At 55.4% G+C, this 11,884-nt stretch overlaps 3 protein-coding genes across 3 annotated transcripts; 1 reads left to right on the top strand and 2 right to left on the bottom strand.

Annotated features, from left to right (window-relative positions):
• Positions 1-577: 577 nt before the first annotated feature.
• On the top strand, positions 578-2,907 carry FIBRA_06855 (uncharacterized protein; the record flags this gene model as incomplete). The annotated part of the gene is made up of 8 exons (XM_012328562.1): positions 578-603; positions 700-733; positions 786-1,243; positions 1,311-1,905; positions 1,960-2,019; positions 2,079-2,142; positions 2,191-2,552; positions 2,605-2,907. 8 exons carry the CDS (start codon positions 578-580, stop codon positions 2,905-2,907), a joined length of 1,902 nt encoding a protein of 633 aa, XP_012183952.1.
• Positions 2,908-3,679: 772 nt separating this feature from the next.
• On the bottom strand, positions 3,680-4,887 carry FIBRA_06854 (uncharacterized protein; the record flags this gene model as incomplete). Its single annotated transcript, XM_012328561.1, has 5 exons — positions 3,680-3,768; positions 3,822-3,956; positions 4,027-4,647; positions 4,697-4,809; positions 4,868-4,887. 5 exons carry the CDS (start codon positions 4,885-4,887, stop codon positions 3,680-3,682), a joined length of 978 nt encoding a protein of 325 aa, XP_012183951.1.
• A 1,005-nt stretch (positions 4,888-5,892) lies between these two features.
• FIBRA_06853 (uncharacterized protein) lies at positions 5,893-8,678 on the bottom strand (the record flags this gene model as incomplete). The annotated part of the gene is made up of 11 exons (XM_012328560.1): positions 5,893-6,130; positions 6,197-6,333; positions 6,399-6,462; positions 6,518-6,587; positions 6,638-7,124; positions 7,192-7,286; positions 7,335-7,785; positions 7,845-8,119; positions 8,190-8,463; positions 8,524-8,570; positions 8,636-8,678. The coding sequence occupies 11 exons, from the start codon at positions 8,676-8,678 to the stop codon at positions 5,893-5,895; spliced, it is 2,181 nt and encodes a 726-aa protein (XP_012183950.1).
• Between the last annotated feature and the right edge of the window lie 3,206 nt (positions 8,679-11,884).

Raw genomic sequence — 11,884 nt, 5'->3', positions numbered from 1 at the left:
CACGGCTCCACCATCGACGAGAGACAACCGCTATTGAGTGGCGGTCCCAAGGCTAAGAAGAAGTGGTATCGTGCTAGACCGCTGTGGTGAGTCCCATTCTCCCTCTCAGCCGACGAACCAAACGATCGGTGTGGACGCATGTGTGCCCTGTAGATGCGTCTATTTCGCCATCAGAGTCTTCGGATGATTCGCGGTACTCATATTATAGCCTAGCTCATTGAGCCAGATGTACAGCTAATGTGACTCCATTCGCGGTCATGCACACTGACGGGTGCGGAATCGCCGCCGGTAAATCGCACAAGCATCTTATTTCTGTTAACCATCTGCCTCTGTAGGCAACTGGATCTGGCACCGCAAATATCATTCCAACTGCACTCAAGGAGCTTGCTCTTCCCGTCACTAGACGGAGAGACGGAGTGCTTTAGTAGTGTGGCCAGCGTGCTACACTTATCTACCACTGTTTTTGAATTCTCGCTGCAAGGATTTCAGCAGGCGCAGACGTGTCCTTCTGATATCGACTTTGTTTTGTCAATCCAATGAGATTTCAGCAATTTTGAGCCTTGTGCTACTAGCGCCGATGCTCAATGTGGCATTCTTACCTTTGTACGCTTGGCATAACACTCTCGCCGACTACATTACCAGATATATTCTTTCCTACACGCTGTTTCTGATAGGCATATACTGACTAATGCATGACAGGCTTGTTCCATTCTCTATCACAGCATCGATCGTCGTAGGTGTTCTCGACCTCTGCCCAACTCCGATGTACTCAACCTTGTTCACAGCGGGGCATGACACTTGGTCCCCGAGTAGAAATTTTCACTCAGCTATCCTGCAATGCTATCTATGGCCGCGACGTCTACGATCACACGTCGAACGGCAATATCACACTCCTTACCTCTAACTATTCTTATAATCCCGTACTTATGGAGCCTTCAAGCTCGTATCTCGATAGAGCACTTATAGACACATCTGGGGCAGTCTACAGTCCTGCGGTAACATTCATGATGCAAAGTTCCGCAGATACCGGTGACGATGATGATGAACCTGATCCCCGCGCAATCCCATCAAAACGGTGTCTACAAGATTCTGCTGTTCAATCTGGGGCCGCTCGCTTGCAAACAATCATGACTTTCACAATGGGTGTTTTATCTGCGCTGACAACTGGCTGGTGGGGTCACTTCGGTGAGATTCACGGTCGCACACGAGTGCTGGCTGCTGCTACCATGGGCTTGTTCCTCACGTACGCCTTCTCTGTCGTTGTCATCATTCACTGCACGCCCACTAATTTACACGATTATTGCCTCTAGTGATCTTACGTTTATCCTTGTATCAACACCGCATAGCATCTTCGCAACGCATGGCCACAAGTTGCTGATTCTCTCTCCGATGATTGAAGGCATGCTGGGTGGATGGCAGACACTCCAAGCTGCAATAAACGCATATGTGTCGGACTGCACTTCTGATGGATCCCGAGCACAAATCTTTTCGCGATTCACGGGCGTCTCGTTCCTCGGACTATCCGTTGGGCCTGCTATTGGCGCGTTCCTCATCCGACATCCAATTTTTTCGGTTCCGGCGAGCCCAAATATCCACGGCCAGCCACAGACTGTGACATCCGTATTTTATTTGAGCGCCATGGGCTCGTTTGTCAATGTCCTGTTAGCGTTGTTCGTGTTCCCTGAGCCACCAAAGAAATCCAAAATGATCCAGGAGCCAACGAATGTGCCCGATGCAGGGGTGTCTGGCGCGAGCACGAGCGAGAAGCATGGGTTTTTGGCTGGATTTCTGGGCCCGTTCGCGCTCCTTGCACCTAGGAGGATTCAGGTTGCGGGTGGTAAAACGAGGAAGGATTGGAGATTGACTTTGATGGCGCTTGCCCTCCTTGTGTATGCCCTGTCAACGGTTCGCATGATCTTCCGTAAGGCACGAAAACTGTATCTGAACTCTATTTCGTAGGGAATCTTCCAGATCAAGTATCTCTACGCCGAGCATGTCTATGGCTGGGGAGCAGAGCAAGTATGTCTTTTGTTGATAGCTGTTGATAGTGTCATAATGTACTCATCCATTTTACACAGCTGAGTTACTATATCTCGGCTATGGGAGCGGCACGGACAACATATCTGTTGGTGCTTATGCCCAGTGCGTCTCCAAAAATTCACTTGCTACGTTATCCTCATCCGTCCACAGTGATCATATATGCGTTCAAGCCAAGATTGCCGTCTGCACCCTCCGCTGCTCCAGTCGCTCCTGGGAAAAAGCCTCCCCAGACACCCGCTCAGATCGCTGCAGGGATGAGGTTTGACTATGCACTTCTGCGTACATCTCTCGCAGTCGATCTACTTTCGCATATCCTCGTCTCGCTCTCTCCGCCCGACTCGAGTGCGGCAATGTTCACAGCGGCGACTTCGCTCAGCAGCTTTGGCGCCGGGTTCGACCCTACGCTGCACAGTTTAGCGCTGTGCATCATGCAGACCAGTGGCGAAGATAACCGCGGGAAGCTCTTTGGCCTGTTCGCAATGCTCCGGACGGTTGGCCAGCTGATTCTTGGCGTACGTGATTTCATCGTGTTCGCTCGAGTGTGCTCTGCTAACTGGCGTACAGCCACTCCTGTTCGGAATCCTGTACAGCACCACCGTCGCCCAGTACCCGAAGGCGATCTTCGTTGCCGCTGGGTGCTTTGCGTTCCTCGCCATGATCTTCATTAGCCTGGTTCGCCCCGATGCTGGCACGAAGACGAAGCGCCGCCCTCGCCGCCTCGAAGACGCTGAACCTGAGCGCGGCCGCTCACGGGCCACCAAGGATATCAGGCAATCTAGCGCGAAGCACAGTGTGCAGATAGTCGTAGTCCCCGTCGACGACGCCCCCTCTACCTCTACCACAGATTCCGCAATTGGGTCGCAGTGATGGTGAAATCGTGTGTGTCGATGGCGGTGTATATATTGACCTCTTGTATCTTGTTTAATTCTCCTATCGTATGTATTCCGTAGATGCTGTTCAGCCATGTTATTATCGTGATGTGATGATTGACATCACTGTACATAGAACTGAAGTATGTCTGTCTCTGGCATATGTGACGAGTTTCGTGAGCCAGGCTTCCTCTACAATGTGATAACTGGGAAGCTCTATTATTATGAGCCAGTGAGTCCTGGACTAGTAGAGTCGCGTCTTGTTCTCCAATTCCAGTGCCTGTCGACTCGAATGGCTCCGTCTCGCCGCCAATCGTAATCGCGACCCCCGATCTGCGCGAAATAAACACTATCCTTGATTTAAACAGTAATGGTTACAGACCTTTGTCGAACTCTGGCAGGACATGACAGGTTGGCAAATACAGGATAGTCAGGAAAAAGACACGACGAAACAAGCCAAAACAAGATGGTGACGGCGAGGTTCGAACTCGCGCGGACTTACGCCCATTGGGAATCAAGACTAACTTAAATCCAACGCCTTAGACCAACTCGGCCACGTCACCAGCCCTGCTACAACGCGACTTGCTGTCTATAATATACGCCCTCTCCCCGCGCGCGCTGATCGTATTTCACGTATTTGATAATGCATCTGCATGATGGCGTTCCTCAATGTGTTCATTGAAGAGCCAGCGTCGACGACATGTTTCACGCGCTCGTTACATCGCACCAGTCCTGTCCCCAAATTTATCGAGTCCGTCTAACAATACAAATTATACACGGCAGCTCTTCGACGCGGGGAGCGTCCTCAGAGCGAGGATCTCAACACGTCCGTGCGGATACTCTCTACGGGACGGCAGCGCTGAGCACGGTGATGGCGATGGCCGAGAACGAGAGAAGGACGCGACTACAGACCTTCACTCGCCTTCCACGAGTTATAGTATACCTCGAGCTGATCGACCAAGCCCGCCTTGCGCGGCTGCCAGCCGACCAGCGCGCGGCCGAGATACGGGCGGATCAAAGTCGTGGTAGTGATCGCCTCATCGAACGCTGCCAAGTGCGGCGGTCAGCGGGCGGGAGAGGGACGCGCAGAGTGAGAAGGGGGGAGAGGGGCACGCACCGTTTGTCGCCTGGACGTAGTCGTAGCCCTGCGCGCGGGACACGAGGACGAGCTTCTGGAGGAGGTCGTCCACGCTCTCCGTCGCGTCGTTCGCGGCGTCGAAGATCTTGCCCGCGAGGAGGGACACCTTCTCCCCGACGAGGACGTACAGCGCCGCGAGGTCGTCCGTGTGCACGACCGAGTACCGCCCGCCGGGCGTGCCGAACCACCGCACGCGGCCCTGGTGCGCGGAGCGGAAGAGGCGCGCGAGGATCGAGCCCGAGCGGCCGTACACGAGCGAGGGGCGGATGACGACGACGTCGAGCGCGCTGCTCGCGGTGATCGCCTGCTCGAACGGCGGGCGCCACGCAGAGATGGCGACGGGGCGCGAGATGGGCGTCGTGTCCGTGACGATGTCGGTGCGGCTCTCGCCGTGCACCCAGGTGCCGGAGGTGCAGATGTACGCGAGCTTTGGAGCGCCGGCGGGGCGGTGCTGCTGCGCCGCGGCGACGGTCGCGCTGAAGAGCGCGGGCTGGAGCGTGCGGACGTCGGCGCCCCCGACGGCGTCGATGATGAGGTCGAGTGTAGCGACGAGGGGGACCCAAGGGGACGGATCGGTGGTCTCTGCGACGATGGGGATAACTGGTCTGGAGGTGAGCGCATGTCGGTGTGAGAGGGGACGGAGACTCACTCTCTTCAACTGCGAGCTCCTTCGCTTTGGCTGGTGAGCGAGTGACGCCGTACACTTCGTGTCCTGCACGGACAAAGGCCTGTGCGACGGGGAGGCCGATGAAGCCAGACGCACTGCAATGATCGATCCTGTGAGACATGCCATCCGATGAGGCATCAGCAGGCAACTCACCCAATTACGAGGACCTTCATTGTGCGTTATGTATATCGTATTCTGATACTTTCACGAAGAGGCTGCGGGCTCAATTAAGATGGAAATTGAGAGAGGGGGACATGGCAGCAGTTAAGTATTGCCGCTGAGGTCATGGTCTATGCTTGGTCAGGAGGTGGGAGAGTCAGCATCTCCGGAGGAAGTCAACACCCACCCCAAGGCCGCAACACTCCTCAATCACTACGTCACGTGAGGATACATCTCTTCAACCCGAATAAGGCAACGCAGTACCCAAATCTGGTACGTTGGCCAGATCCTGGTCCCGCCAGGTGTATTTCACGTCTGGTCCTCATCTCGGACTCGGACTGCCTGGTGGGGCAAGCTCTTGCGTAGATATACCGGAAAGTATGGTGGCTTTGGTGGAACATACAGCTTTTTGAAAATATATCTGCCGTGTGTATTCCGCAGCTCACACTTTCAAGGGCCCCCAAGGGTACTAAATATTTGCACTCGGCAGTCTGAGTAGTAAGTCTTGCTCATACGAACGACAGCCTATGCGAATCTGTCATGATCTCAAAGCGGGCGATGATGCGTTTCCTGCTTAGCGACTCCAAGCCTCCCACAGGAGCAAGTCGGAGGGTGCTCAAAATCATAAACCGATAATAACTACAATGACCTCTCAGCTCGGACTTTGATTAGCATCATCTCCGAGGTCTCACGTAAGAGTGCTTGACATCGGGAAATCAGCCTCTCGGTGAGTCCCTTCCTCTCTTTATCGTCATTCAGCATTGGCTTACCTCGATACCATTCAGCCCTGTCCATACTCACTAGACGATCGATTAATCCCGAATCTATTGCGACCACCTTCCCCACATATTGAATCTGACCCGGACGACTCAACGCTAGCAAACCGAGTTCTAAACCCTCGCGGGAATCCAGCCACCAGTCCCCCAATGTCTGTCAAAACTCCCTCGGCTGCTGGGTCCAAAATCTCAAACCTAGGCTCGGTGAGACTATGCCAGATGCCTGTACACAAACGTACCAATCTAAGACAACTGATATCCCATTGCGTCGACACCAATGATGTGTTTGATCAGAATCCCCGCCTCCACTGTGTACTTCCCTCCCAGCGCGCGGCGCGTCCATGCACCACCCAGGCGCGGAAGACCACGCGCATTCAGGGGGGTACCCTTGGCATCGAACGCATTCGGGTATTCCTCCCCGACCTTCAGAGTGACCGCTCCCGCAGGCTTTCCTGCCTTCCTGAATGTGTTCGCTACAACCCTGCGAGACCATCGCACGAAAGAGTGGATGTCAGGCATAAAAAAGGGGGAGACAGAAGAGGCGCACCCTGTATCATACGTCAGGTAAGCAAGCTGCGCCTCGATGCGTTGGCCCCCCTGCATCGACATTCCGTTCGCGTACCAGCTGATCGCGAGCTGGCAGTTGTACCCTGGGGACTTGCCCGTGAACTCTGGGCCGCCTGCCTGGATCGCAGTGCGATCGTTAGCTCGTGTTCCAAAGCAAACCACACCACCATGCATGCACGCACCGCGTCCGAACCCGTGATGATCGTCTTTCCGTACGAGATCTCGGGGTCGTCCGAGTCCATGGAGCTGCGCCAGTGGTCTGTGAACGCACAGCACAATAGATACACGCGCGCACACTTACAACGCCGAGCCGCTCGGGCAGTTCACGCAGTTCACCTGGATCTGCCAGTTGTCTGTCGAAGAAAAACCAGCTGCAAATACACGGTCAGTGCGAGCACGCCAACAGTTCGACGCCACTTACACGGGATGGTCAGACTGCTGCGCATGACCTGGGTAGCGGCCGATGGGCTCGTGGCGTAGCAGATGTTGCGCCACGACACGCAGGGGTTGCTGAGAACCCACGACACGAACTCCCCACTCGTCACAAACTCGCCCGTCTCCTCATGCGGCCACTGGTAGTTGTCGCCGGTAGAGGGATCGACCCCGTCGTATTTGCACTCGGCAATCAAGCAGAAGTGGTCACTGCCAGCAGGAAGGGGAGGCAAATTGACGCAGTTGAATGGCTTCTGGATGACGACAGGCTGCTCAGCGGACGACGTGTTGTACGGGAGGATCTCGGGACCCGTCGGATCGCCATTCTCATCGTAGTCCATGATGGAGTACTGCTCATAGAGCGAGGGATGGAGTAAGAGACCACTCGGGATGGCAAATAGACGTGTGTTCCCAGATGTTCCCTCAGTCGTTGTGCCACGGAGATACACGTAATTGGACATGTTCTGGTACAGTGTCTGTCGTGACAGGCGCATGTGAGCTCGGACGGTTGAATTGAAGCAGCTCCTAGAGCGATTCACTCACAATTGCGCGCTGGTCACTGACGTCGACAAAGTAGTTTGAACCACCCAGCACCGAGTTGATGTTCGGGAGCGCTTGCTGTCCGAGGGGCTGAATATCTGCTGCGCCGTCAGCGCAGATCATGGCAGAGAGATGAACACACGCACCGCACGAATGCGACGCGTTCTCGTTCCTCGGGAACGAGTCCACGTCTTGCACTGACTCTCTGAAGTAAAATGGGTCGCTTCCATTGCTTGCTGGCGAGGGATGCACAGCAGCGGCACGGCGCGCCTCGTAGCGCTTCACGAGCCTCTTGACGCGCATGTTGGAGTGGAAAACGACGTGCTGCGCGCCGAGCAGCACGTAGTTGTCCTTCCCATCGATGGCGTATGCGACGATAGAGACGGACGAGTTATCCGCAAAGACCCGCTTCCTCTCGTTCGTGATGTGGAGTGTCAACATGCCGTCAAAATTGGCGGGCACCTCGACCTTCGTCTGCACGAGCGCTGTCGGCGAAAGTGAAACGCGCTGCTGCGCGAATGAGAACGGTTTGGCGTTGGGTGTTGCACCGGCGCAGGAGAAGGCGATCTCGATGTCGTCCTTGGGCGTGCCGACAGCCTTGACGACACACAACGTTGTTGTCAGCCGTAACCCACATATACCTACAATACACCTACCTCGATGGCAAACACCATGCTGACGCTCTCGCCCCTAGCGTTGTCCAACATGCGGAAGCGCGTTGCAACGCTCACATCTGGCGCCACAGGGTCCGCAAACGTGCAGTTGTACGTCGCGACGGACGGCTCCTGGCCGACGAGCCGCACGAGGTCGCGCCACGTCTTGACGCGCGCGGAGAGGTTCGTGGGCGTGCGCCCCGACGTCGCGACAAACGCGTCCGCACGGCCGAGGCCTTGGGCGGGCGTGTACGACACATACGCCGCGGACGCGACGACTGCCATCCAGGCGCACACATATCACGGTCAGTACACCTCGCACGAGATAGCAAGCAGCTGTCCACGCACATTTGCCGTCCATGCCAGCCTTGAGCTCGACGGTGCCGAGGGGCGCGGCGGCCTCCCAGGCCTGCGGCCAGAGCACGAGCTCGCTCGGGACCGCGCGCAGGCCGACAGTGTGGCGCAGGCAACCGTGCCCAGTGGCAACGGCGGAGCGGCCGCGGACGTAGATGGCGGTGCGCGGCTCGGCGGGGTCGACCGCGTGGGCGAGAAAGTGTTCATGCGCCGCGGCAAGCGTGGCAGGCTTGGCGTTAGTGTGGCTCAGCGGGATGATGTCCGGGCTCTGCGTGGAGATTGGGCAGGTTAGAAAATGGGGCGGCAGCAAGATAGCACGGGCACTCACGAAAGCAGCGAGCGAGTTGACCTGGTCGACGAGCCCAGTATTGAGGCCTGTGTGGCGGGGGCAGCTGGTAAGGCGAACGCGGAACGGGAAGAGAAGAGGAGAGTGTACGCACTGGAACGCAGGTAGATGCCGTCGGGTAGGGCTGCATTGACCATGATGAGAGCGAAGGTAAAGACGATTGATGAGATGATGTATACTGCCAAGGTGAGCTGGGAGTATGGAGAACAGCCGACGCTGCAGACCTTTTATACGTTCAGGCTAGGGGCCTGTCGCTGACGCAACACGACAGCATTGGCAATCTGTTTGCGAGTCACGGCCGTTTTGTTCATCCATGGAATCCATCGAGAGACAGAGGAACGGAGGTGAAGGATTAGCTCGGAGAATGTCCAATATCCTCATAGTGAGAAAGGAGCGACGGGTCTGTGAAGGTGTGATGTCTGTGCTCGTCCCACCTTTGACCACGGTTCGATGGAAAGCGGGGTACGGTGCCCGGCCAGATTGGGCGAGATGCACCACGTCCGGAACCATCTCATTTGGGCAAACGTTTACAAAAAGAAGGCGGCGGATGTGCACCTGTGAATGACACAATTCTGATGATAATAGGAGCAGCACAAAGGGAGGGAGACGGCCGAGTGCACTGACGCCAAATCACCCCCTACTGTATATTGCGGTGTGCCCCAGAATTGTATCCACAGCGCCTGGGTGACCCAGTTTCAACGTCGCGCTTGACGCGAAAGGGGAGCGCAATGCGACGCGGCACAAGTGGTAGCGCGTAGTCATCTAGCATAGACGCATCATAGTTACGCGAGCGCGAGCGCAATTAAACGTGTCCGCAACCCCCAGGGGGATCTGCACCCATGGTATGTCAAACAGATGATCCGGATGCGCTGCTACCGTTTATGTAGTGCGACGTCGGACGTACGAGCACACCTGTGGCCTATAGAACATATCCGAGATGCGATAGGTGACACTCCTTCAGCACACGCGGAGTGAAGAGACGGAAGGATATCTGACCGGAGGGAACGGCGGTGCTGCGAGAAGCGCGAGGGACTGTGTGGGACGGCGTCGGTAGAGAACGGTCGGCGACAGGGCTGGAGGGCGATGCGTAGTACCCCAACCAACTGCGGTCTCGAAGGAGCAGAAGCGACGGGGACGTGGTGCAATAGGAGTGGTGACGGACGTCGTCCTGCCATTGTGTGGTCCGACGGCGAGCAATGGGATGCAGAAGCCTCAGAGAGGGGGGCAGATTTCGTGAGCAGAGACAGGCTCCATCGCAAGGCTCGTACCCTACGAACGTCGGCCTCATCCCGCACCCGACACGGGGGGAACGTGTGCGTGAAGCCTGTCGGTGTGCTGTATGTCGCTCGTCACGCATTCGGAGCGGAGCGCGCGTGATACATCCGCCTGCTCCGTAGGAGCGGTACGCACAGCTTACCATGTATCACAAGTTCCCATATATCAACTGGGCTGTACTGGCCCGATGAGTTAGAACGACTAGTATGGACTGACTGTGACGAGGGCGAGGTAGGATACTACTTGCAAGCCAATTTTGGACACCTCCCTTTCGCTCATACCATTCACTGACTGAGCTATCATTATTGATCGAGCCTATGGACTCTTTGGGCATCACGGCCAAGCAGAATCCAGGTTGGAATTCAGCCCGAATATGCCTCGGAATGACTGGCCTCAGGATGCGCCGATCAGAATGCGCCCTCAATATTCGATCCAAATAATCGACGGCATCACCTTTGTGAGGTGGGCACTGCCATATCATGATACTTTGATTCGCAGATGTACGTCGCCTAACACTCGTTCTTCAACCCATGTATTTTAACGTTTGGGCAAATCTGACTTAGGTGGCTACTTGATACCTGGGTCGAGTTCAGAACATCTGATGGAGCGAGGGTGTGCCCTACAGTTGACTAGTGATATAGTTAATATTATTGACAACGGTGTCGTCCTCATGGCAGATTGCGTGTACATGCGCCCTTGTACTGTCAGGAGTTCTGGATGCACTCATCGCTCTCAGCCAAATTTATTATCTTTGGACTAGCCGCACAGGTTACCAGGAGTGGGTATCTATTGCATTCTTTAAGATTAGCATCTGAACCACTAATGAAGACAGATAATCTAGTTCGGAAGTTGATGGCCTACATCATCAACACCGGTGCCTTGACGATGTAAGTCGAGTCTGGGTCCGCCTGTTTTCTAACATATCGACTGACAGTCCTGGAGGTGTGTTACGATTGTCATCATCGCGACGGTATTAGTCCTAGCCGAAATTCTGTGCCTCTTTTGCTTACACGTGCTGTATCCAGTTCTGGGCACCAGCCTTGAGGGATAGTCTGGTCTTTGCCGGATTGTACGAGATTCAGAGCAAACGTGAGCATTCTTCAGATCTGGCTATCTCCTTAGCTGACACACCGCAAAAGTGTATGCAAATTCCCTGATTGCCATGTGCGATGTCTTTCTTTCCTGTGACTAGGCCTAGATCACAAACGCTTTACTCTCTTCCAGGCTGAACGCACGACAGCACCTCGGCCTCAAAGCTGGACGACAGCATTCTTCTAACCTGGTCGAGATCGAGTTTCATACTGCGAGCCGTGGATTGTCCGGACCGGTACGCACGGTCTCTCCTATCAGTTCTTGACGGGTAGCCAATTATTGACAATGTCGGGTCAGCAAAACATCGAGATACTCTGTGAAACGGCAGAGGCCTCCGATGATAGTACAAGGAAGAACGGCGCACCTGGAGAGGATTAGTATGATGTACCAGATGCTGCTATTGTAGTTCTGATAGTTCCAAACGGTCTCGATTTGTCTCGAATGAGATTTGTTGTGTGTGGAGATAACATAAATTTTGATCAATCAGCACTCCATACTCGCGCATGGGCCGCCGACGAATCGTCGCCTACCTGTAGCAGCTTGGGCGAGTATCTCTGCCCATTCGAACGCAGTGACGCGCCACTCGCCGCCCTGGGGGAACATGCGCCCTCCGAGAGCGGAGCTACGGCTGCACGCGAGCACGTCGTACAGCTGGGCGACAACGCGCACGCGGCCAGTGCGGCTCCGTTTCGAGCTACTCGAGCAGGGCGAACACTGGAAATATGGCGTCGCGAACCTGACTCGCGGCGCATCCGGTCGCCGGAGGCAGGGATGGTCTCACGAATATGTCGTGCGATCGTTCGCCCACCAGGTTCAAGCCGCAATCAATGCTGAGCATCGTGGTGACCATGTCTTTGTCGACGGCGAGGGCCCGGATGGGGTCAGCGATATATTGGGCATGAGTTTGGACTTGGCGTCTGGAAGGCTGTTGTAATCCATTTACTTTGTATTCTGTACGCCGAGAGTGGTGATCGTA

This window comes from Fibroporia radiculosa, assembly GCF_000313525.1.
Source record: "Fibroporia radiculosa TFFH 294 genomic supercontigs, scaffold9110, whole genome shotgun sequence".
Lineage (NCBI taxonomy): Eukaryota > Fungi > Basidiomycota > Agaricomycetes > Polyporales > Fibroporiaceae > Fibroporia > Fibroporia radiculosa.
The sequence above is the reverse complement of the archived record's forward strand: the minus strand, read 5'-3'. Positions and strand labels throughout refer to the sequence as shown.